This window comes from Polyodon spathula, chromosome 9 (assembly GCF_017654505.1).
Source record: "Polyodon spathula isolate WHYD16114869_AA chromosome 9, ASM1765450v1, whole genome shotgun sequence".
In the NCBI taxonomy this organism is placed as follows: Eukaryota; Metazoa; Chordata; class Actinopteri; order Acipenseriformes; family Polyodontidae; genus Polyodon; species Polyodon spathula.
This window is the reverse complement of record NC_054542.1, coordinates 25230504-25257103: the sequence shown is the minus strand read 5'-3', so window position 1 is coordinate 25257103 and position 26600 is coordinate 25230504. Positions and strand designations below refer to the sequence as shown.

The following is a 26600-nucleotide window of genomic DNA, read 5'->3' as shown; positions in this document are numbered from 1 at the left end:
TAATCAGAATCCTAAAAAGAACAAAAACATGTGTCAAGTGTAATTATCACCAATGTTTCTGTTAAAAAATAAAATAATTTTTTATTTTTATTAGTCTGTCCTGGATGTTGGGTCGCCCTTAAAAATAACACCTAAGCAGTCTTTTGATTTTGCTGTGTTTTTGTTTAAACCTATTATTTGGGTCCTTGTAGCTTGTTTTTCTGTTCCTGTGTTTTTTTTGTGTTTTTTTTGTGTTTTTTTTTTTTTTTGTAAATGACGTGCACCTCAGAGCTTTAATAATAATAATAATAATAATAATAATATTAATTTTTATATAGTACATTTCATAGTGGACCACCATCACAAAGTGCTTTACAGAGGTAGGCTGTGAACTGTACATTATATGCAGAGTCACTTACAATAGGACATTGATTTAACATTTCATCTGCAGGATGGAGCATATCATCTGAAGGACTTGCGCAGGGTCACACAGAGTGAGTCAGTCAATGGCAGTGGTGGGATTTGAACTAGTGACCTTCTGGTTACAAGCCCTGGACTTTAACCACTGCAGCTGTCCTGTCTCTGATTCTCCCTTCTGTCACTAACCAGCCTTGCCAGTGATGATAGCCTTTCATAATATTACACGGTTGAGAAAAAAAGAACTTAAATAAAGCGGTGTTATAATCTATTGGTTTTTCTTTTCAATAAATGTTTATAGAATTTTTTTTTTTTTTTAACAGTACGCTAAATTAAAAAAATGATCATATAGTTTAACAATACTATGAACTTATAATAGTGGAATGTATTTCTTGCTGCCTCTACATTTTGTATGTGATAGAACAATTAAACATTCCCTGTACTTTCTCACAAAACAGACATTTTAAAAGCCTAATGTGCATCATTAGTATTAACACACTTTCATTAATAAATGAACAGTCCCTAATTAATACTGAAAACCTCATACAATTATATACAGAAGAGGATTGGTTTTGTTCCTGTCATTTCACCACAATATAAAAAGGAGGGCTAAAATATACATGAGTTACCTGAATTTATTTCTGTTTTATATCATTATTTATATAAACTTTAATTGACCCTTTCATTAAAACCACTTGATGGTTGATGAGTGTGTGCTTAGAGTTATACCCTGCTAGAATACTGTACTAAGAAGGTCAGTGTGTGCTCCCAGCAGTTTTAAGGCATGACCATCATTGGCTTTGCTGTTTCTTGTCTGCAACAACATGGCATGCAGATTTGTTAAATAAACATCTAACTTACACCATTTATGCTACCCTACCTTCCCTGGTAGTTTATGACATCCCAGTCAGTGGGAGGTCTGACTAAGTGAAAGAAGGCAGTCACCAAGGATCACAATCCTGCTGGAGTGAGGAGTCCCTTGTTTGAAGATTGCTTATGCTGGTTGCAGTGGAACTGTTCTCTTGGCAGTTTTGGAAGAGTGTCTGAAATAACAGATTGTGCTTAGGGCAGGAAAAAGAGTTGTTCGGCAAAACAAATGACTGGAACAGAAGCAATGTACATGAGCTAGCTCTGCTGGCTGCAGACACAGAATTTATTTGTATTCACTGCTGAAGATAACTAAACTGCTGCATTTAAAGATATGTGCAGCATTAGAAAATACCTTGGAGAGGGAGAAGGGACAGAAACAATCTAAAAGGAAAAAAGGTATTTCTTCTTCTGAGTCTTAAATGTGTACAAAGTTCTGCTTGTGAAAATGCTTAAAGGAATATTTAATTTTGTTTGTTAAAATCAGCTCTTTTAATGACTGCAGAAGTTCCTGTCTTGCTATTTAGGGCTGTGTGGTGTGAGGCATCATAGTTCCATGGTTTATATAGCAAGTAAAAAGAAAGACAGTCAGTCAGTGCTTACTCAGTTGCAGTACCTGTACCAGTATTGATTTGTAACGATTCTTGTGTTCAGATAAATAGCTTTTGAACAGCCGACTGAATTGTATCAGATGGAAAGTAACTTTAGTTTTTAACAATATTAAGGAGTACTACGTTGTCAGACGTCTTTAATTTTCTCTCTATTGTGGAAGCACAGTCAAATGCTAATGTAAAGGTCAATTACGAAGACGTAGGAACATATTGCTTGCAGCTTTCTTTTCTTCATCTGTTTTTGATATCTGTGATAAGATGTATTCTTTCCGCAGCTAAAAGGAACAAAGACAGTCTGTTCCATCTCAAGTGATGACTTTACAACTGCTGTGCAGCTAGCAAGTGTGTACATTTCTTAGAATACACAATACTTATTTAAAACCAGCACCTATTGTGTAAGAGGGAAATGACAAACTCTAAATTCTTCAAGAGCTCCTCGATACATTTGTCATAAATGCTGCCACAGAACTACCTAAATCAAGGGCAATGAACTCCTCTGAGTTCCTCAATGGAATACAAGATAAACAAGGGTCTGCTTGGAGTGATCACTGATGAAAGTGGAGAAATGACAGGACAAAATGGCACAATTCAGGTTCAGCACCTTCTACTTTGGTTTTGAGGCAACACTTTAACTCTATAGTGGCTCTCCTTCTCTGATAACCTTTTTTATGTTTGAATGACATTGTAAAGTTTCAGAAAATGAGCTTCTTAGCTGAAAACAGGAACACCTTGAATGTGACGACCGTTTCTTTCATCCCGCTGAACCTTGATCTCCAACTGTTCAAACAGGACTCTCTGCTGGGGAACGTTAACGTCTCACATGCCTGTAACAGGACTATGAATGCTGAGAACCTCTCAGACCTGTCCTGCGCCGACAGCCTCGCGCCACAGTGCTTTTCATTAGTCTCTGTCACGGATAAGAACTGGCCAGCCCTGCTCATTGTGATTGTGATCATCTTAACTATCGCCGGCAACATCCTAGTGATTATGGCTGTCTCCCTGGAGAAGAAACTACAGAATGCCACCAATTATTTCTTGATGTCTCTTGCCATCACTGATATGTTGCTGGGTTTTCTGGTCATGCCTGTCTCCATGCTCACAATACTCTACGGTAAGTCTATCATGTAGGGTGCAAATTAAAAGTGCAAGGCACATATCACACATCACCACTCTTTCTTTTTTTACAATGGATATTGTTTATCTCATTGCGCTGTCTGTCGATCCAGTTGCAGGGATTATTAGTTCCCTGTTTAGTTTCAATACTTCAGGTGAACCAGAAAACAATTACAAATAACATTTTGTATTCCTGTTATTATGAATCATCTTTTAGCAATCAGTAGTTAAAGATACCGGAGCAGGAAATAAATATTAAGATATTTAAAATTAGCATCTTCTGATTATCATCTGTAGGATTCAGAGGATAAAAAATCAAACTAGGAGGCATATAAATCTATGAAAGTCCCATTCAATGCCACTATTTCTTTAATGGAGGGGATTGGTTCTTGTAAAGAGTAATACACACATACACTCAGTTGTGCTGGGATTTTAATTTGTAGGATCTCTTTAATGTCTAAATTCATACAGTATGACAGAAATTGGACAACCAGTTCACAGAGTACATTTTCAGGATTTCAATATAATTGCACTGAGTGACAGATCTGGCTCACTACCCTGCACAGCTGCTCTGTCATCCTCACTGTATCCATTAATAAAGTGAATCGTACTGCAGCAGCCCTTTTAATCTTGTTTATCAAGATCTCAAGGTTTGTGTTCGTTAAAAAAAAATATTCATGGGTGAGATCACTGTACAATATTTATTTTTAATTAATTAGATTAATTATTTTAAGTAATGGTTAGAGAACCTTAGGAACGATGTTTAATTAGAATAATTGAAAGGATTTGGCTAGATGCTCAGAGAGAGATCAGATAAATTGCTTCCTGCCTGGTTCTGTTTGTAAACAGTTTTGCTATATTGGCAATATTTTAGTTTTGGTTGAGAGATTAAAACTAGGCACTGCAGCCCCACGAACATACAGGTGATAAGGAATCTCGGATTCTAATATTCCTTTTATATAATATTGTGTGTGTGTGTGTTTATGCATCATTTAACTGTATAACAAATGCACATTAATTTTAACTCTTTAAAAAAAAAAAGTCAAAGCATAAATAAAAACCGAGCGCTATAACAAAGAAACAGAGCCCAAAGCCATTCAGCATGATTGGCAATCCTGATCAAAATAGTAAGGGAAAAGTAAAACAAAGAGATCTGAAGCTGCATTATCTTTAAATAACCTTGCATATATATATAGGGTCATATGTGGCTCCTTCTTATACGGAAATTGTGGTCTTTCGTTCTTTTCCTTAATATGTTAATAAGGGAAAAATGCCACAGCCAATTAAAAGCAGGGTTAAGGACAGATCTGTAATAATTCTGAATTTAATTTGGGTTCCCAGGACCTTGTCCCTTTTAGAAGTCTTTGCCATTATTATTTCACCATTACCCCACAAGCCCACGACTCAGCAAACGTCTGGAATTGTTTTAGCTGGAGAGAAATGATACACAGAAAAACTTAAAGTTCATGGCCTCATTTTTTCCTGTAGGCAAATCACAGACAGCCTGTCCCTTGTATAATAAATGTAATACATTTTTCACATTTTAATCCCTTATGGAATATGACCTCTAGGACTGATTTTGGTGAGTGGGGACTGAATGGGCAAATTGTGATTTTTTTTTTTTTTTTTTTTTTTTTACTTAAATAATTAAAAAAAAAAAAAAAGATTAACAATTGCATGTATTGTTTATTTGCTACCCCTTAACTTGGCTTACAAACCAATTTACTGTACTGAACTTTTTATTGGTGAATCTCGTAGCCCCCTTTATCTATTACATTAATTGTTGTAATTACATTTTAAGAACATAAGAACATAAAAAAGTTTACAAACGAGAGGAGGCCATTCGGCCCATCTTGCTCGCTTGGTTGTTAGTAGCTTATTGATCCCAGAATCTCATCAAGCAGCTTCTTGAAGGATCCCAGGGTGTCAGCTTTAACAACATTACTGGGGAGTTGATTCCAGACCCTCACAATTCTCTGTGTAAAAAGTGCCTCCTATTTTCTGTTCTGAATGCCCCTTTGTCTAATCTCCATTTGTGACCCCTGGTCCTTGTCTCTTTTTTCAGGCTGAAAAAGTCCCTTGGGTCGACACTGTCAATACCTTTTAGAATTTTGAATGCTTGAATTAGGTCGCCACGTAGTCTTCTTTGTTCAAGACTGAACAGATTCAATTCTTTTAGCCTGTCTGCATATGACATGCATTTTAAGCCCGGAATAATTCTGGTCGCTCTTCTTTGCACTCTTTCTAGAGCAGCAATATCTTTTTTATAGCGAGGTGACCAGAACTGCACACAATATTCAAGATGAGGTCTTACGAGTGCATTGCACAGTTTTAACATTACTTCCCTTGATTTAAATTCAACACTTTTCACAATGTATCCGAGCATCTTGTTAGCCTTTTTTATAGCTTCCCCACATTGTCTAGATGAAGACATTTCTGAGTCAACAAAAACTCCTAGGTCTTTTTCATAGATTCCTTCTCCAATTTCAGTATCTCCCTTATGATATTTATAATGGACATTTTTATTTCCTGCGTGCAGTACCTTACACTTTTCTCTATTAAATGTCATTTGCCATGTGTCTGCCCAGTTCTGAATCTTGTCTAGATCATTTTGAATGACCTTTGCTGCTGCAACAGTGTTTGCCACTCCTCCTACTTTTGTGTCGTCTGCAAATTTAACAAGTTTGCTTACTATACCAGAATCTAAATCATTAATGTAGATTAGGAATAGCAGAGGACCTAATACTGATCCCTGTGGTACACCACTGGTTACCACACTCCATTCTGAGGTTTTTCCTCTAATAAGTACTTTCTGTTTTCTACATGTTAACCACTCCCTAATCCATGTACATGTGTTTCCTTGAATCCCAACTGCGTTCAGTTTGAGAATTAATCTTTTGTGCGGGACTTTGTCAAAAGCTTTCTGGAAATCTAAATAAACCATGTCATATGCTTTGCAATTATCCATTATCGATGTTGCATCCTCAAAAAAATCAAGCAAGTTAGTTAGACATAATCTCCCTTTCCTAAAACCATGTTGACTGTCTCCCAGGACCCTGTTACCATATAGGTAATTTTCCATTTTGGATCTTATTATAGTTTCCATAAGTTTGCATATAATAGAAGTCAGGCTTACTGGTCTGTAGTTACCTGGTTCAGTTTTGTTTCCCTTTTTGTGGATCGGTATTACGTTTGCAATTTTCCAGTCTGTCGGTACCACCCCTGTGTCAAGAGACTGCTGCATGATCTTGGTTAGCGGTTTGTAAATAACTTCTTTCATTTCTTTGAGTACTACTGGGAGGATCTCATCCGGCCCAGGGGATTTGTTTATTTTAAGCGCTCCTAGTCCCTTTAATACTTCTGCCTCAGTTATGCTAAAGTTATTTAAAACTGGATAGGAACTGGATAACATGTGGGGCATGTTGTCAGTATCTTCCTTTGTAAGTAATCATTTAATATATTTGCTATTTTTTTTTTCTTCATCTACGATTTTGCCATTTGTATCTCTTAAACATTTAATCTCCTCTTTGAATGTTCGCTTGCTGTTGTAATATTGGAAAAACATTTTGGAATTGGTTTTAGCTCCCTTAGCAATGTTCATTTCTATTTCTCTCTTGGCCTTTCTAACTTCCTTTTTGACTTGCGTTTGCAGTTTCATGTACTCTTTCTGCGTACTTTCTTTTTGGTCCTTCTTTAATGCTCTGTAAAGTGCCTTTTTTCGCTGAATATTTTTTTAAATTGATCTATTAAACCATTTTGGCAATTTAGTTTTACATTTAGATTTGTCTACTTTAGGGATGTAATTGTTTTGCGCCTCTAGTACTACATTTTTTAAGAACAACCATCCTTCTTCTGTGGGTGTTTTCTCTATTTTACTCCAATCTACTTCTGTTAGTCTCTGTTTCATACCTTCATAGTTTGCTTTTCTAAAATTGTAAACCTTAGCTTTAGTCATTACTTTTGGGGTTTTAAAAAACACTTCAAATGAGACCATGTTGTGGTCTGAGTTTGCCAGTGGTTCTCTGACCTCTGTTTTAGTTATTCTATCTTCGTTATTTAAAAAGACTAAATCAAGGCATGTCTCCCTTGTAGTCGGTGCCTTGACAAATTGTGTTAGGAAGCAGTCATTTGTCATTTCCACCATTTCTATTTCATCCTTCGTGCTACCCACCGGGTTTTCCCATTTTATTTGGGGGAAGTTGAAATCCCCCATTAGTATGGCTTCTCCTTTGCTACACGCATTTCTAATGTCATTGTATAACAGATTATTTTGCTCACCGTCTGAATCTGGCAGTCTATAGCATGCTCCTATTATTATGCTCTTTGAATTTTTGTCCGTTATTCTGACCCATATTGATTCGGTTTTATTTTCTTTGTCCAGGTTTAACACCTGGGCTTCAAGACTGTTTCTTATGTATAGCGCTACCCCTCCTCCTCTTCTGTCCTGCCTGTCTTTCCTATACAGTGTATACCCACAAATATTATATTCGTCCCCATCACTCTCAGACAACCAAGTTTCTGTAACACCTATCACATCATAGTTACCTGTTAGTGCAGTAGCTTCAAGTTCTAGAATTTTGTTTCTGATACTTCTAGCATTTAGATAAATACATTTAATGGTTGTCTTACCTGAGTTGTTGTTCTTGTTTTGATGCGGTCTCCCTTCTGTTTTTTTGTTGATTTCTCCCCCCTTCCTTTCTAGTTTAAATGCTTCTGAACCTGCTCGAGGATCTTTTCTCCAAGTAGACTGGTTCCCTTGTTATTTAAGTGCAGTCCATCCCGTCTATACAGATAGTCCTCGTTGTAGAATGTGGTCCAATGATCAAGATAGGTGAAGCCTTCCCGTGTGCACCACATCTTCAGCCATGCGTTTTGATTAATTATTTCCAGCTGTCCATATGGTCCTTTGCAAGGTGCCGGTAGTATACCAGAAAATACCACAGTTTTGGTTTTCTCTTTTAATTTCCTTCCTAGCTCTCTGAATTTGTTTTGCAGGGATTTTGGTCTGTCTCTTCCAATGTTGTTTGTACCGATGTGGACGACTACTACCGGGTCGTCTCCTGTTCGTTCTAGGAGCCTGTCCACGTTCTCAGTGATGTGCTTGACCGAGGCTCCCGGAAGGCAGCACACTGTTGTAGTAAGGGGGTCCAAACTGCGAATTGAACTTGCTGTGTTTCTCAATATGGAGTCCCCAACAATCATGACCTCCCTTCTTTTTGCTGTCTGGTCACCACTGTCAATGGGGTCCTGGATGTTGTTCCTTTCATTCTCTTGTTGTTGGTTCTGCTCATCAAAATTCTGAAATGACTCAAATTTGTTGGTTGTTTTGATTTCTGGTGGTTGTGTTTGACGAAGTTTCTTTTTTTCCCTGCTTCTGCCTACCTGAACCCAGCTGTTCTGACCTTCTATCTCCCTGGTGGCTTTCAGTCTGTTAGGGGTGATGCAGACTTCCATGAATTGTGGGTGTGCCAGTTCCTCAAGATCCTGTTGCTGTCTCACTTCTTCCAGCTCCATTTCTAGCATACTTACTAGTTTATGCAAATCCTAGATCGCGCTGCACTTTACGCACACTTGGTTTAGCTCCGCAGGGTTTTCTCGGATTTCCCACATCAAGCAGGTGTCACAGATTACTGGCTTGAAGACCATGTTGAGGGTTTTTTTTTTTTAATTTTAGTTTCTTCTGCAGCTGTCAGCCTGCTTTCAAACTGCTTCTAAACTGCTCTGTACTTTTCCACACCTGTACTTCTCCCACTCGCTGTCGCTTCCACTCGCTGTCGCTGGGAAGACTGTCTCGTTTAACTGCGTTGTTCTGCTGTGCTGTTGGCTCCTCCCCTCGCCCGTGTCTCAGAACGGCGCTGAATTTGAATCAGCTTGTTTGTTATCAGAAAAACACACACGGCTGTTTGACTTTGAGCTGCTGCTGTGTTTCCCCAATGTCCTCTGTTTTCTGATTAAAGCAATTCAAGATGCAATTTCTCCTTACTGCTTCTAAACTGCTCTGTACTTTTCCACGCCTGTACTTCTCCCACTCGCTGTCGCTTCCACTCGCTGTCGCTGGGAAGACTGCCTCGTTTTTGAGCTTGCTTCAAAAATAACATCATCAAAATAAGTTACTTTTGTTTAGTGACTATTTCACTTTTGTCATACATACATTAAAGAATTTTACATTTCGGGGCTCCCAAGAGGTGCACCTGGTAAAGGTGCTCTGCGTGGAGTGCAGGATATAACCTGAAGGTAGCCGGTTTGAGTCCAGGCAATTCCACTGCCGACCGTGGACGGGAGCTCCCAGGGGCTGAGCGCACCGAGGAGGGCTAGGTCAGCCGGGGTGTCCTCAGCTCACCGCACACCAGCGACCCCTGTAGTCTGGCCAGGCTCCTGCGGGCTTGCCTGTAAGCTGCCCAGTGTTGCATTGTCCTCCGACACTGCAGCTCTGGGTTGGCTGCTTGGCGGGCCTGCAGAGTGAAAAGAAGTGGTCGGCTGACGGCACATGCTTCAGAGGACAGTGTTCATCTTTGCCGCTCCCGAGTCAGCGCAGGGGTGGTAGCGGTGAGCTGAGCCTAAAATACAATTGGAGATTTCAAACTGGGAGAAAAATGGGGTAAAAACAATTGCCAACTACTAAATTTAAAAATAATAATGAATTTTACATTTCATTTCTATAGTATTTGAAAGAATAGTTTATGCCGATAAAATAATAATATTACCACTACTAATAATAATAGAAAAAAATATATAATAATGTAAAATGTAACATATTGCTAATACTGTATGTTAAACCTGGCTACAGAGACCGTAACCTGGTGCAGTTATGAACAGGAAATAACTGAGGCCATGTTGTGCTCCTAGGCCTTTCAGGGCTCTGTGTTCAGTTTTAATTTATTCCTGGAAGCATAAGCTCCACAAGTCATTTTTGGAGAGGAAACAGCACTTATGAAGTGAAACTGGGCAGGACGGGAGCCCTTGAGTTACTCCTGTCTAAGGCACATTTATTTATTTATTTATTTATTTATTTATTTTTACCATTTTGTGATTTTGAATAATATATAGGTAATTGCCTTTTTGGGTAACCTCTATGATCACTCTGTTATCTTTGTATTTTAACGTGAGATATGTTGACATATTTATCTTGTAACATAAAAATTAAATATATTATGTTTTTTTTTACAGATTTGTTTTCAGTGTGAGACTTGACATGTCTGACAAAACAACAGGCTTTATCAACATCTCTAGAGGAAATGCTTCTAGTGGCAACAGTACATACATATTAGCTTATAACAACAGATACTCAATGATTATGGTATAAACAATCCTCCTGTTCATATGAAATTAAATTCAGTATAAAATAGTTAAGATAAAACTTATCATGTATCAGCAAAGCCACATCAGCTGATTAGGAAATACAAACAATGCCCCTCTTAGAAGATGTGTAATCCCAACAAAAGGATACAAATCTCCAGTTTGTAAGAAATTTGTTAAAAACAGTACTTTACATCCTCTAATTCTGCATGAATCTATATTGCTGTTTCTACTGAGGTCAGTATTTGCCATTCTTATTATTTTAAAAGCTGTGATCGTATGCCTGGTTAGGATTTTCCATTTACTAATTTACAGTTGCCACGGAGGAAAAGAGAGCAGAGATTCTAGTAACACTAGAATCTATAAAAAATAATCTGTATGAAATATCAGAAGTGAATATTTTATTCTGTAGGTAAATACAAACATTTTGAAAAAAAGCTGCAATAATGCCACACAAATTCACAAAAAAAGATGTATTAAACATACAATTTCTCATAGACTCAGTAAGATTTAATATTGGACTGTTGAACATAATGTAGCATCGGCATATGCCTTTTTCTATAGCCAGCTAATACTGGCTCATTCTACCCAGTTTCTGGGAATAAAAACATTAATGATCCAATTTATTCCACATTTTTCAAATCAATCAGACCTTTGTGATCTTTAATGATCGGCTGTGTATGTTTCTTTGCGACTCAACAAATGAAAGCAATACACTTTACCCATTAGGTGAGGGCTAATTAATGTGTATATATCACGTACAATATTAGAAGAAAAAAAAAAAAAATCTTCCAAAAACATTTTACAGAAATCTTTTAGACTATTAGCTGTAAACGTCTTCCTACAGATTAGCAAAGTCGCTCCATGTAATCAGCAGAGTACACTTATGCATTATTTTCCTCATCAGTCATTTAACCTCTAGTGGAAACATGAAGTCTCTAAAAGGAAACAGAATTAAAAAAAAAAAAAAAAAAGTAGATTATACACATTCATTAAAATAAGCAGTCCACAGGTCAGCAGCAGAACCAGAATTTAAAAATAGACTTAATAGCAAATATAGTGAGCACAAATGAAGCTCACAGAACAAAAATTAATATTATTTTTTTTAACATTTTCTATCTATCAAGTGTACCTAACAATGCTCCCAAAGCAAGTAGACTCTTTGTCTTATCTGGGATAATTTCTACGCAAAATGTGACTAGAAGGTCCCATCTCAGAGGAGACAGAACATTTTAAAATGTTTTGTTGTCAAGGTTTCTTTATCTCTTTTGAGAAGACATACACATTACCATTCACATACAGATACCTGTGCTATTGGCATGTTTATGTGTCTAGTCGGAACACAGTTTTTTTTTTAAATACTTCACACAATATTGATGTGTTGTTTGTTAGAGGCTTAGGCAGTTATATTAAAGTATTCCAGCACTGGGAAGACGGTAATAAGAACAAATATAAAAAGAAAGAACCTTGATTCCTTGAAGGCATGTTTTTCTACAAAGCAAAAGTTGGAACATAGTCAAGCTTAGAGATGACTAACTGTGTTTGATATTTTATGTTGATCTTTAGAAAGTTTAGATTGGTTTCTAACACTATAAAAACATGGACGCTGAAGTAAGCAGTATATTACACCCCCAACATTGCAAAATGATGTTACTTTGTTTATGGAACAAAATGACACGAACAATCCCCATATTATACGTGTTGTAACAAACATATACAATATATTGCAGGTCAGAGCAGCCAAGGTGTCTTTATATTAGTGAACACCAGCACCACCTGGAGCACAGCAGTGTATTGACAGGACACCAGAAGGAAACTCGTTTCGGTCAGATCACCAGGTAGCAGTGGCTCTTATGTCAATAAAGACATTCTTATTTGATCGAGATGTAACAGGTCGGAGGCTGGGCGCAAACCGGCAACCTTGCACATCGCAAGAGTGAGGCTTAACCACTAGGGTATGTGTTTAACCTCATCCCATCTCACCGACACAGAAATCTGTATCACGCTAACCCGGACTGTCACGTATTTCTATAGCAGGCTGCTAGAACTGAAGAGCAGCTTCTGAACTCAGATGAATGCACTTTCACGGCTGTATCAAAAATAAACACATTAATAAAAACACAGTGTCTGGTTAATTTCGGTGAGGTTTCCATGGAAAAATTAAAACAAGTCTCACCTTTTTTTCTCACGGTATTTTGTTCGTACTTTTCGGTAATTTGGGTATCCATGTAGTTATCTTTTAGGGAGAGAAATTATCTTTCCAAATGCAAATAACTTATTTAATATTCAAATACGGGAGGGTATATTTAAATGTTTCTGTCTGAATTTCATTTTAGCCTACCATAACTACAGATATCGTGCAGATTTTTAAAAGTGGGTTTACACTAAGTTTTAGGTTGTGTTGAAGAACTGCATGTGCAGCATTCCTCATTTGACCACCAAAAAAATATAATAAAAATAGTCCACCCTAGTCACTCACGTTTCGCACTACATAGCATAATAATAATAATAATAATAATAATATAATAATAATAATAATAATAATAATAAATACCTGAATCTGATTTCGGCAGGGATGTGCAATGCTCTCGCCAGTGGAATGTGGTTATATATTTTATTGTTCTTGTTACTGGGGAGCCAGTATACCGGTGTCGTGCCAGTTTCTGCTACCTGTCAAATTTTCCTACTATGCGTACTGCACATGCCCAGATCTTTGTTTCCTTCCAGATCAAGGACACGTATCAAAAACAAATACCCAAGTCTTTTGATATGAAAGTATGTGTTTTTTAAACTTACATTTTACTCCACATGTATCTAATTAGTTTTATATTAAATCCAGAAGTTAACGGCTGGTAAAGTGTACTACAGAGGGAGTTTTTAAAGAAAAAAGAAAGAAAAACGCACCTAAATGATGACTTATAATTTTTTACATTGAAGATTAAGATTTTCACAAAACTATAAAACAAACTTATAGTGCACCTTTGTAAAATTGTTTAGCAAAGGTAGCATACATATTATTATTATTATTATTATTATTATTATTTATAATATATATAATAATAACCAGTCTTTCGAAAGCTTGCATGTACTGATGCTACTGTATGTTATGTGTGTTTTACAATAGGTCTGTCCTATGGAAAAATGTTTTTACCTTCAATAGATAATTGCCTAAGGTATGACATTTTGACAGTCCACACACACCCTCCCATGTTGCTACTCCCAAGGCATCTTTCAGTTTGTAGACCTAGAGTAATTAACAAAATACTGTATTACATTTTCACAATACACAGGATTTGGTAGATCTGGTATTATTATTATTATTATTATTATTATTATTATATATTTATTGTTATTATTATTATTATTAGTACTACTACTACTAATAGATTGATGATACTAATAATAAATATATACTAATAAAATATTATAATAATAATAATAATGTCTATAGACAGACCACACTGTCTGCTGTGTGTTCCGATATTATTTGTCATGTTGTTCATATTAGTTTGAAAATAACTAATGTTAATTATATTACATTATTTTAGTTCTCCTATACAATTTGTTTAATCTTTTTAAACTGCTCTATATAAACACCAAGATGAATTGTCGGATTGTTTTAACTAGACCAAAAAAGAATGTTTATAGCTACAGATTACATTTTGGCACACATATTAGATTTTGACAAAGTAGCAAAATTTGATGCTTATACATGTCAGATTTTGTTACCAGTAGGAGATTTTGACAAGGTACAGTAGCAAAAATGACGTTACACAAGTATTCCATACAAGTTCAACTAATTTCTCAGTAGATGCTAATCTATCCCGCCTTTTTTGTAACTTTTTGTAACTTTGTTGTAAGTCTTGCAGCAAGCTGATGTTAAGCCCCGTATTTGTCTTTTTAAACATATTGAACCAACTGCATGGAAACCCTGCCATTGAGAACCACTCAAAACGATTGCAAACATCATTAAAGGGGTCCTAAGACAGTGATGATATCATCAGTGATGTTCTTTCGATGAACAATGTACACTCTTCCCAGGTCCTTTTGACTGACATTTGACCAGGTCCATGTGTGATATATGAAGTGATCCTCCCTCACATTTTTCCACGACCTTGCTTAAACAACCTGCAAGTCCAATGACACAAGTGTCTCGGGATTAGGAACAGCTTTTAGTAAACAGAATCTAGTTGAATAAATATTGAATAAATGCCCTTACACAGCACACACCCAACACCTCACAACCTGTAGAGCTCTACAGTATATTTGACCTGCATATCTTAGGTGATGCTAAATGTTTAATACGTTCAAATGTTTAAACTCTAAACTATTAACATCCCTGTTTGTTATTAAGAGTCATATAATTGTGGTGCATTTTATTTGATATCTGGTGTACTGTTGGGATTTTAATGATTATGCTACTTCTGTATGGTGAGAGGGAATTCTTGCAAACCAGGTGTTAGATAAAAAAAATGTACTCTGTTCAGTGGAATTTATTTCTTGTATTTGATAAATAGCCATGGTGATGGAGACCAGCTACTCCCACAAGAAAAGTATATGTACTGTTTCACTCTATGCGAATGATAGTCAGCACGATTGATAATCCAACACAAATAATAGTTGAAATAGCAGAAAAACAACTTAGGTCACATGTTGAGAAATTATCAAGCTCTGTTAAGGTACAACACATTTTTTAAAAAGACTCAAATCACTAAAGAACAACCTTCCAGAGTATACAATTTTATTTTGCATCGATGTAAAATCCTTGTACTCAAATGTCCCTCGTAAAGAAACATTAGAAGCTTGTCAAAAAGCACTAGATGATAGACTAGATAAATCAGTAACAACAGCAGAAGTGCTGAACATGATCAACATAGTTTTAGAAAACGGTTATTTTACATGTGTTCATATGAATTACAAACAAAACAATGGAACAGCAATAGGATCCAAATTAAGAATGCACTTTGCCAGTAAATACATGAGGGAATGGGAAGAACAATTACTTAGAAAATTGGAAAGAGAACCTTTAGAATACATTTGGTTTATAGATGATATTTATGGAGTTTGGACACAAGAAGAAGAATCTCTTTTCCAGTTTCATAAAATGGCAAATTAAATACACAGTAATATTAAGGTGGCTCTTCGAAGGACAAGAAAGAAACAGAATTTTTAAATACCATAGTAAAACTTGAAGAAGGCTCAATTGAGACTGACCTCTTCTGTAAACCTATTGACATGCACCAGTATTTACACATGTCCACTGCACATCCAATACACACTAAAAGGGCAATCCCAAAGGGGCTAGGAATAAGAATATGAAGAATATGCTCTAAAGAAAGTGACTATGTAAAACAAAGAAAAAAGTGGATAAATTAAAAAGAGATGATCTACTAGATTATAAAAATAGAGATACAAAGGTCAAAAGAGTCCCATTAGTAATGACTTACTCTAAACTTTTGCTCAATATTTCTAAGACAGTTTGAAAACACTTGTGGATTCTACATAATTCAGAAAAATTGAAAAAAGTATTTGTTAAGGCCCCAGTTGTAGAATTCAAAAGAGAAGCTAATTTAGGTGATATTTTAGTTCACAGTAAACATAAAAGAATAATTGACAGAATAGGTTCTACAAATACGTGCACTAGTACATGTAAAGTGTGTAAATGCATGGAAAAAAGTAAATATATTATTTAAAAAATAATATTAAATATAAGAACAACACATATCCACTAAACACTAATACCTACTATAAAAGTCAAGGAAAAGAGGTGATACAAAAAAATCTAATGGCTGTATTTTAACTAAGAAACATTGGCTTCCAACTTTTTATACAAGGCAATGCATAACAGATGCTTGTCATATATCAACAGGGCTATTAATTAGAATTTCAGGATGAAAATGATGGATTGCGCACATTTAAATCATTCCAATGAGAAAATAATATTTGAGTTTTAGGATACGTAATGTTTCTATGTCTTTTGGTTACAGCACTGTGTGCACAGTAATTAGGGCTGTAGTAAAACACACTTATAGAGATCCTAAAGCGTTTACATTTGATCTAATTTTCTGAATTCAAAATGTGACTTTGCTCTGTTATCGATCATACCTGCAGTTATAACTGAATACATTTCTTTTTAATGAATTTAATATTTAGTGTGTGTTTGTATCAGATTAATATAAAATCTTTGTTATTGCAGGCCTCTATTAAAATAAATACTGTAAATTAAAAAAAAGCAATTTCGGGTTTTTTGGTAAATTATTATTTGTTAAGATATATTAATATTTATTAAAGCTCAGACGTATATATATATATATATATATATATATATATATATATATATATATATATATATATATATATAAACACACACACACACACACACACACACACACACACACACACACACACACACACACACACTAAATAAAGCCATGGCCAAAAGTTTTGCATCACCCTAAAGAATTAGAAATGTTGCTTCATGAAGTTGAATGAAACATGTTGAATAATGTTACATTAACACATTATTACTTTGTAGTTTTCCATTTTCTTAACCTGTTATGGCTTCCAGTAGACTTGTACGATATAATTTTGTAGTTTATTTGTTAAATGACGTTAAATAAAACATCCAAATTATGTTCATATAATTTTTTTTTTTTTTCATTACCAGTATGTCTCAATCCTAAAATTCTGAGTGATGCAAAAGTTTTGGCAACATATGAACTGAAACAGGATGTTTTTATATAGAGCCCAAAGTGGATATCTTCATTTTTTTGTTTCTTATACGGAAGGATTCAGATTCAGTTTTCCGTGTACTGGCAAAGCAGAAAAACAGGGACTTGGTCTTTTTAATGTGATTGGAGTCTTTGTGATGATGTAGTGTAGCTAGTTTAATGTTTTCATGGTATCAGGCCTCAGCCCATAATGGCATTTTAACAATTACTAATCACCCCTTAATTATAATTTGCTCTAAAAATTGCTACAGCTTGCATTTCACTATGATGAATAGTACAGTACTTGTGGCTGCTATTGCCATGAGCTCTTTGTGGCAGGCTTTTAGAGAGACTGGGAGTCAAAAAGCCAAAGCACACACTCAATCCCCCCTTTCTGCAGTGAAAACACCAGCACTTGACTGTCTACTTCAATAAAAAATGACCTTCAAATGATTTATTTAGGTGTTTTATTTAGGGTCCTGCAATTACTGTTGATAGAAAGATAGCTCTTGAATTCTGCTGCAGGCAAAAAGGAAGCTAAAAACAAAACTCCAAATCATGTAGAAAAAGATCAATGTAATTTATAGAACAAAAAAAAAAAAAACAGTCATGAAAGAGTACAATAGTTTTTAGGGTCCTCATTAAAAAAACACTGGCTGTGTTCTTCCATCTGCCACACTATACTGGGGATACGTGATAACTAATAACCGAAGATGCAGTACAGTATGTAATGAGTTTAAGCAGATGGTATAGCCAGCTAGCCTTTAAAATGCTTGGTATGAATAACAGAAATGAGGTAGTAGTTGCATCTGAGTAGATGCAACCATGTCACAAAAATCATAAACAGTATGACGAACAGCTTGAGCTTGTATATACTCTGAAGCAGCAACAGATTTCATTTCTGGTTTCTAAATTTAGCAATCTTTGCTCTTTTCTTATACATTTGATGTGAGATTTCACTCACTGGAGAGGAAAGCATCCCAGGACAGCTGGAGGCTCTTTCGAAACATCGTGCTAATCCTGCTCATCATCTAGCAGTGAACTAAGTCACCATGATGACAAAAGCCTGTTGTCAGGGCTAGATAGATGTGTACCACATTACAAAAACAATGGCTAGCCAGTCACAACATGTGTTTCACAAAACAATATTATTTAGCTAGGCAGAGCAGAGACCTTGTATTCAGCAAATTGATTAAACCCTGTAAAAACAATGCACCAACGCGCTTGTGAAAAAAACCAAAAAAAAAAACTATGAAAAGGACAAAGGTAGCTTTGAAAGAAGAGCTCCATATTTAATAATGTCTGTTATTTTTCTGTAAATCTGTTTTCTGTTTCTTATAACATTGGTAATGGAAAAATATATCTCATACAAAGCTTTTGCTTTTGTTGTGCAATTAATGCATGTCTATTCTGTTTCGATATGGTTCTGGACCCAGGCCAATGTATTTGTAAAACTTGAAATAGTTCTGGGAACTCATTGACTTCTCACAAAATACTGATTATTTTAGTTGGCTAAACGTGTGTGCAATATTTTTTTATGGAAACATGCTACAAGGCTAAGGTTAATAATTCATTTGTAGCACCAAATACATTCAGTTCCTGGATGCTCCAGCTCTATGTTTTCCCATGTTTTCCCAATTTCCATTGTTGTTTTGCAGGATATGCTTGGCCTCTGCCTTCACAACTGTGTCCCATCTGGATTTACTTGGATGTGCTGTTCTCCACTGCGTCCATCATGCATCTGTGTGCGATTTCCCTGGATCGGTACATTGCCATAAGAAACCCCATTCATCACAGCCGTTTCAACTCAAGAACTAAGGCCTTCATGAAAATAATAGCTGTTTGGACTATATCTGTCGGTAAGAATGATAACGCTGCAATTGTTAGGATTCATTTGGTAAGAACAATGCCACACAAAAATGAAAACTGATGAGGTAGTAAGGTAATTATTTGATAAAGCCAGCCGTGAGAGGCACTATAATCCACATATACAATTATATGCAGGCCATGTATAACAGTAGAAAAGTGATAAGGACAACCCTATAAGCAACAGTGGGCCATTGTTAATCACTTATGGCTGTTTTTTTTTTTTTTTTTTTAAGTCTGTATTTTCAAAATCCAGTTTTAACTTCATGAAACTTTTCTACCACTAAGTATAGGTCTACTTACATAATATTAGTAACTTTCAAAACAACACAAGCAGGTGACAGATGGTGGTTGCATTGCTTCTCACTGGAATTGAATTTTGGCGTTGCTGCAACAAGTACAGCGCTGGAGCTCTTGCTGCTGGCACTGTTGATTCCTGATGCACAGGAATTAGTCTTGACTAAACAGACCCTGAGTTGGAGGGTATAACACCAGTGTCTTGAATATCAGCCTTTAGGAGTTGACCTATATTAAGCCGGCCCCAGTCTAAAGAAGTCACAGTTTTTCAGTCCCTTTGTTGACTGGTTAACCCAACTTTAAATGGACAATAGCAGCTACACCACACATACTTAATAAATAAAGACTTACCAGTACATCAAGCAAAGTACAGTTACAATAGAGAGGGTCATTTGCTTTAAATTTGTCCATAGGGGAAAATACAGGCCAACGTATATATTGGCTGCAATACAATACCTTAGTTCTGTACGATGAATGGGGAAGCATATGTACTGACACACACTCAGTGTAGTGACTTTTCTGATATGACAAGAGAGCAACACTTTGAGTTACAGTAAGTACACGTGCATCTTTGTCAACCAGCACAGTGTACTGAACAATTCTAAGTACCATAGGATATATATTTTTTTTTTAGTAACATATTTGAAAATGCATTTTAGGAATAGCAAACATTAAATTGTTTACAATTATATAAAATCATTCCTTAACATGTTTGTCTATAACATCAATTTCTCTAACCTAAAGTAAATTGAAATAATAATGATAATAAAAAAAAACAACATACAAATCCCATAGATTCATTTTTTATTAGAAACAGTATTGTAGGAGAAATGGGACCCCACTGTTAAGCTTTCAGATTTTTAAATGGATAAAGGGAAGCAGATTGAAGTAACTTCAGTCTAGCCACATACATAACTAATCTATATTTTAGTACAGTAGTACAGAGTACTGGAAATTGAGAGCATTAAAGTGATTGTAGCTAACTAAATAATTCCATACATTTGGTCATAGCTGTAGGTCTCAAATGCATAGTTTTGGTAAACAGGTACTTTCATTTTATAACATGACATCTGGAACTACATTAAGATAAATAAATCACAGGCTTTGCTTTCTGATAGTCTTACACTTTCATGGTCATTTCACCTGGAAAATGACTGACCTGCTTTGCAGCCAGTAAGATGCTTCACCTCAAAGGCAGTGTAGATGTGAAATGACCCAGGAAGTGTACCTGTAATAGACTTCCTAAAAGGAAAGGCTAGCAAAGTGAGAACATTCTTTACCTAGTGTGGGTCCAGATGTTATGTTTTAAAATGTTTACGATAGCATGTTTCCTTAGAAACTGCACATTTGAGAGTTATACAGCCAATGTAGTTGCATGACAAATAAGATTTAAGAAACTATTTTGTTGGCTACAACCACTTTAAAACAGGTTCCCACTCAAATCAAAGGACTGCAATGTTAGAGAATATATTCATTAGTTTGTTTCACAAAATTAGCTGCTTAAATGACCTTAGCTAAACTAGTTCTATCATTTAAACACTCCTAGTGTTAGCAGCAGCTTGGAGAAGGCCAGAGAAGCAGATAACATAGCACTGAAATTACGGAAAGCTCTTACGCTGTATATAAACTGTACTTTGTCACTCAGACAGAATGTGGACAGGGTCCAATGAGTCTGTATGACTTGTTTTTCAAAGTTTCTTTAAAGGGGTAGGAACATCAAATTTTCATTACATTGGGCAGCATTTGTGATCCGTTCTGGTCTTCCAGTGCAGTATTGCACTACCAACTATTTAGAGAGAACAATACTGAAATGTTAAATAGATATATATATATATATATATATATATATATATATATATATATATATATATTTATATATATATATATATATATTTATATATTTATAGGCTACAGTCTGCAACAAAATAGCCTTTCACAAATTAAAAATATAGTTTTATGGGCACTGTTCTGGTCTAAAAGGTTTGCTCCAATCTTGTATTTGGTGTTTTTGGCGTTCTGATTGGCACCTTTTTGATTGCTACATCGCTTCCACCAGCAAGTAGGCCAGTTAATAGTTGTTTTCTGGGGTATTTGTTATTCCTTTAATATACATGACAAAGTGGATCACCATTTCCCTGTTGGATTACGTTCTGGTAAACAGACTCTCTGGTTATTCAGCACCTGCTATCATGGCCCTTTCAAATGTCCCATCTAACTTATACTGTAGCTATCTGCTGTAGGCCTTAAGTATTGCAAAGTCACACATGACTAGTCACAGATGTGTCAACAAATGTGTCAAAAAGTTCCAACAAAGCACCAAAAAGTCTTACCAAATAACTGAATCAACAGAATGTTAAACATTACTCTACTCCAACATTACTGGGGTTTTTATGATAATGCTGTCTCATAGTGGATATAAGTCTTCACAAAGTGCTTTACAAGATACAAGACTAGGATGTGTGAATATGCATCAGATGCAGGGTCACTTACAACAACATCTCACCTGAAAGATGGAACACAAAGAGATTAAGTGACTTGCTCACACAATGTGTCACTGGCTGGGCTGGGCTTTGAACCAGAGACCTCCTGGTTACAAATCTGTGTCTTTAACCACTGGACCACACAACCATGAACCAGGAACCTTCTGAATGATCTATTCTAAAAGTCACATTTCCACATGTTTATTTAAAGAATGCTTGTGTGAGATCCAGTGACTCATTCTGCTCAAGCATTGTGCGAACCATGAAACAAATATTCAGCACATGATTATAAAGTCTTTTTTTAATTTTTTTTTTTTTAATCCCACTTTGGATGTAAAATCTTAAAAGATAATTTTCCACATACTAGCTTTCAAAGTTAGGAATCTGATAGTCTTGTTTTTTTCTGAATTGAGTCTGATAACTTTAGCAAATTGGTGCAGCACCTGAGAGATCATGCTTAAATAGTACCACACACCCTCAAAACACAATTTGTACCATTTTTTAGTAAAAGGGAAAACATTTAGTATTTGACTTATCCTGGTCTTCTCATTTTCTTTTTTTCTCAATTTGGTTAAATTAAATAAAACATCTAGCAAAACAAATAACAAGCAACTCAAAAGGTTAATTTAAGGTTAAACATAAAAATGTCCCTTAGGTGTTTGTTATGAGCTATGTTAAATTACAATTCACGAATAATGGCGCAAAATTGCATTTTGGAGTTCAAGGAGCAATGGTCAATGGCTTACCTGTGTTTCTCTTTTTTCATTTTCAAGGGATATCTATGCCTGTTCCGGTTTTCGGCTTGCAGGATAAATACAAGTTTGTCAAGGACGGCAGCTGCTTTCTCACTGACGACAACTTTGTTCTGGTGGGATCCTTTGTGGCCTTCTTCATTCCATTTACTATAATGGTAGTGACCTACTTCTTGACAATCAGGGCTCTGCAGAATGAAGCCACCATGTGCTTGGATGAACTGGTCCCCAAAACCAAATGGACATCCTTTGGCTTCCTCCAGCAGAGCTCCATGTCCTCAGAAAAGCTGTTCCGCAGGTCACTGAGCAAAGACTTTGGCGTTTGCGGACGACGGACCATGCAATCCATCAGCAACGAGCAAAAGGCATCCAAGGTCCTTGGGGTTGTCTTCTTTTTGTTTGTGATCATGTGGTGCCCTTTCTTTGTTACCAATGTGCTGGCCGTAATCTGTAAGGACACCTGCAACACTTGTGTAATTGGTGGATTGCTCAATGTCTTTGTGTGGATCGGTTACCTGTCTTCTGCAGTCAACCCCCTTGTGTATACACTGTTTAACAAGACGTATCGTTCAGCATTCTCGCGCTACATCAAGTGTCAGTACAAGGAAGAGAAGAAGCCACTGCAGCTCATTTTGGTCAACACTCTTCCACCTCTGGCCTACAACTCCACTCAGCTCCAGCTGGAAGACATGAACACGCTGAGAAACGGCAGCCAGATAGAAAGCAAAGACTATTCTGTTGTTTCCTTAGGGATTCGTCATTTTAATAGTTCTAAACCCAATGGCGGTCAGGTGACTGAGAAGATGAGCTGTGTGTAACTGTGCTGGACTATCATTCATTTTATGTACAAGAAAGTGAAGACATTGATAAAGACTTCTCGGTGAAACTTACAGTTTTACAAATTTCTTTCTGTACAAGAAAGACTGACAATATGGAAACCCATAGTATTTATCAAAAGAGATATACCACCGAGGCTGTATCTTACAATTAATATTACAAATAAAATGCTTTTACAACAGAAGCCACAGCATACACTTCAAGAATCATTTTATACAGCCAAAATACAGGTGTAATTATGGGAAGAGGCAGTCAAGGTTTATTTTAGTATCAGTGAAGAGAAAACAATACAAGTATGTTTTGTTTTGCAAAAGCTACATTTTCTACACTGAACCTGCTTTTCAATGTTTAATTTAACATTTTATGTTACCCCACCAAAAAAAATATTATCGTGTTCGTCTTGGAGATTTGCTAAAACTTCATTTTTCAGTGGTATGCAGCAGAAATAGTTTTAACATGGTAATCCCCACAGTTCCTTAAAGAGTAAATAGTTTTAAATTATATTTTAACTTAATTTGTTCTGAGATCCTCTTTTGCTAGCACACTACTGAGTTTCACATACTTACAATTCTATTTTCTGCCAACTGGTTGACATTTCTAAATTGTTATGGTGGTACAGTTAGAGAATTTGACAGGGCCTGGAGAAATGTAACTAGCCCTATATGCATTGCCTCTGTGACATTCCAACAGCACTGGCTAATTTACAAAGGTGCCATTTGAAATGTTTAAGGCAAGAAATATAAGGTACTACTTTCATTTAATTTTTCATACCGTAAATGGTCATACATTTGCAAAACAAAATGGTTGTGTTACTGACACCTCACATGAACCATTACTGTCATAGCCTTAAATTAGAAAACATGTCCACTCTGTATACAGTAACTTGTCCTGTTTAATTATGTAAAGTGTATTTAACAATAGAGATCCATGTTGTACAAGACAATGCTGTGAGATAAAAACAGTGTCTGTAGTATATATTTGAGAAGCTTGCATGAAAGTTTGGTCTTCATGTTTTTAAAACCCCTTTTAACTGCCATCGTGAAATATCATAGACTGTCTGCTATATCCTGTATAGTTCAAGATAGTAAAATACCATGGGCTGTCTGCCATGTTTTGTATAGTTCATGATAGTGAAATATCATGGTCTATCTGCCATGTTCTGTATAGTTCAAGATAATTATGGATCAAAATAATTTAGAAGTGAGCGCGTCACTGTAGGCACCTTTAATCTCACTCTTATCTACTTTAAAGGTCTTGTTCATGCTTTAACACTTTTCTTTTTCAGAAGCTCTTTAAGAATCAACTGATTTAACTTTCATAAATTATTTAACACACAAGGTTAACCTTTTCTTTTTCAAGTTTCTTTTTGATGCATAATTGCTAATTCTTGGTTAATGCAACGAAGCGGCCATTGGCGGAAAACAAACATTGGGTATGTTTCATCTGCAGTTAAAGACAGGTTCTGATATTTTTATGATCCCTATAGTCCAGATTGAACATCTCTAGGACAAATCAAACCAATCTTCTTTTCTTGCACTAGCATTGTTTGAGAGTGTAAAAATTACTTAATTAATACAACATTTTTTACCAACATTTTTTATTTTGAAAATGGTCTGGTAAAATTTTAGTAGCAGTATATTTTACAACCGGAACCCCATATATCATCAATAGCTATTTAATAAATACGCTGCTGTCTTAGCTACAGACAGAGGAATCCAAACAAATAATGATGAGCACATTTCTTTTCAGTGGCATCTTTATGAAAGTAACAAAAAGCCAGACATTTTTTTTCTGGACCATTACAATAAAGTTTCCCAAAGAAAACGCTCAAGATGTCCAGTTCTTAAAAAAATACAGAGCCACACAAGTAGATATTAATTTACCATAGCAAAGGAAAAAAAAACTTATGGTACACTGCACTGCAGACACATTCAGAACCAACAGAATATATATTTAATGTTGTTACTCAACTTTATGTCTAGCGATTTTTGTCTTATCTGTTCAGAATAAACTTGATACTGTAAGTTCTCCCAATCAGACTGGAGTGTTTTTGTGTGTGTGTGTGTGTGTGTGTGTGTGTGTGCTTATGAATATGTGTGGTGTTTTATTTTTTCAAAGGGGGAGAGGGGGACACAACTGAAAAAAGTAATTTAGTTTCCATGTATTAAATACTATATAAGTCTAATAAAGATCAGCCATATTCTGTTTTACACTCCATACAGTAGTACATTACTCCTTGGTGTTTGCTTAACACAGTATAGTGTGTTTACATACTCAAAGGTTGTCTTTGCTTAAGGGACATGAAAATGCAAATGGGGATTGGTAGTTATAACACTTACAATCTAACAGATTTTTTTCAACATGGGCTTACAATGTAAAAATACCTCATATATTCCAAGCCTTGTTTGCGACAAATTCTGCAACACCCATTCCTTTATTCATTTTAAATGCTTTTTAAGCAGACTTATTGAGTTTTTTTTTTGTTTGCTTGTTTTTTAAATTTGGAATCGCCAATTATTTTTTCTCTTTTTCTCCCCAATTTGGAAAGCCCAATTATTATTATTATTTTTTTTATTTAAACCTGGCTCATCACTGCCACCCCTTTGCTGACTTGGGAGAGATGAAGACGGACACACCCGTCTTCCGAAACGTGTGCCGTTCACTCTGCAGGCCTGCCATTCAGCCACCTCATCGGAGGACCAAGCAGCTCTGGGCAATTTACAGGTAGGCCCACAGGAGTCGCTGGTGCGTGGTGAGCTGAGAACATCCTGGCCGACCAAAGCCCTCTCCACCCGGCGGCGCTCGGACAATTGTGCGCCACCCCCTGGGAGCTCCCGTCCACGGACAGCAATGGAATAGCGTGGACTCCAACCGGTGATTTCCGGACTATAGGGTGCATCCTGCACTCCACGCTGAGTGCCTTCACTGGATGTGCCATTTGGGTGCCCCTTGTTGAGTTTTATTATATGAAGAAAGTGTTTTTGAAAGAAGAACATGTGGTTCATCAAACACAAATGTTAGAACACACTTGAACATATGTTACTTTGTGCAACAAATCCAAGGGCAAAAAGATAAGCTGAGATAGTTTGGCAGAAACTCGGTATAACAGATTGACTGCCACAGCAGCTGAGGTGCCCATTGTAAGAGTACACTCCTTTGATTAATCTTGTAATCTTGAAAAGAGTATTGTAGTTGCATATATATTTTTACTGCCAATGCTGAAACTGCTATCCTGATCATTTGCGATGATGACTAATAACAACTGTGTTGGTAACATATGTTGGTAAGAATGTTCAAACCAAATTTCATCACAATTATAAAATTGTAAGCATGAAGTCCTCTACATGTGGTACTCACAAAAAACAACTAACAGTA

At 36.0% G+C, this 26600-nt stretch overlaps 1 protein-coding gene across 1 annotated transcript; it reads left to right on the top strand.

The window, feature by feature from the left end:
• The first annotated feature begins 2153 nt into the window (after positions 1-2153).
• Positions 2154-25250, top strand: htr2ab (5-hydroxytryptamine (serotonin) receptor 2A, genome duplicate b). Its single transcript, XM_041259457.1, has 3 exons — positions 2154-2985; positions 18652-18852; positions 22410-25250. The coding sequence occupies exons 1-3, from the start codon at positions 2574-2576 to the stop codon at positions 23204-23206; spliced, it is 1410 nt and encodes a 469-aa protein (XP_041115391.1). The 5' UTR covers positions 2154-2573; the 3' UTR covers positions 23207-25250.
• Positions 25251-26600: the final 1350 nt, after the last annotated feature.

Coding starts and splice junctions, on each gene's coding strand:
- htr2ab (XM_041259457.1), top strand. CDS start 2,574: ATGAGCTTCTTAGCTGAAAACAGGAACACCTTGAATGTGACGACCGTT. Junction 2,986..18,651: donor CATGCTCACAATACTCTACG/GTAAGTCTATCA, acceptor GTTGTTTTGCAG/GATATGCTTGGCCTCTGCCT. Junction 18,853..22,409: donor TGTTTGGACTATATCTGTCG/GTAAGAATGATA, acceptor TTCATTTTCAAG/GGATATCTATGCCTGTTCCG.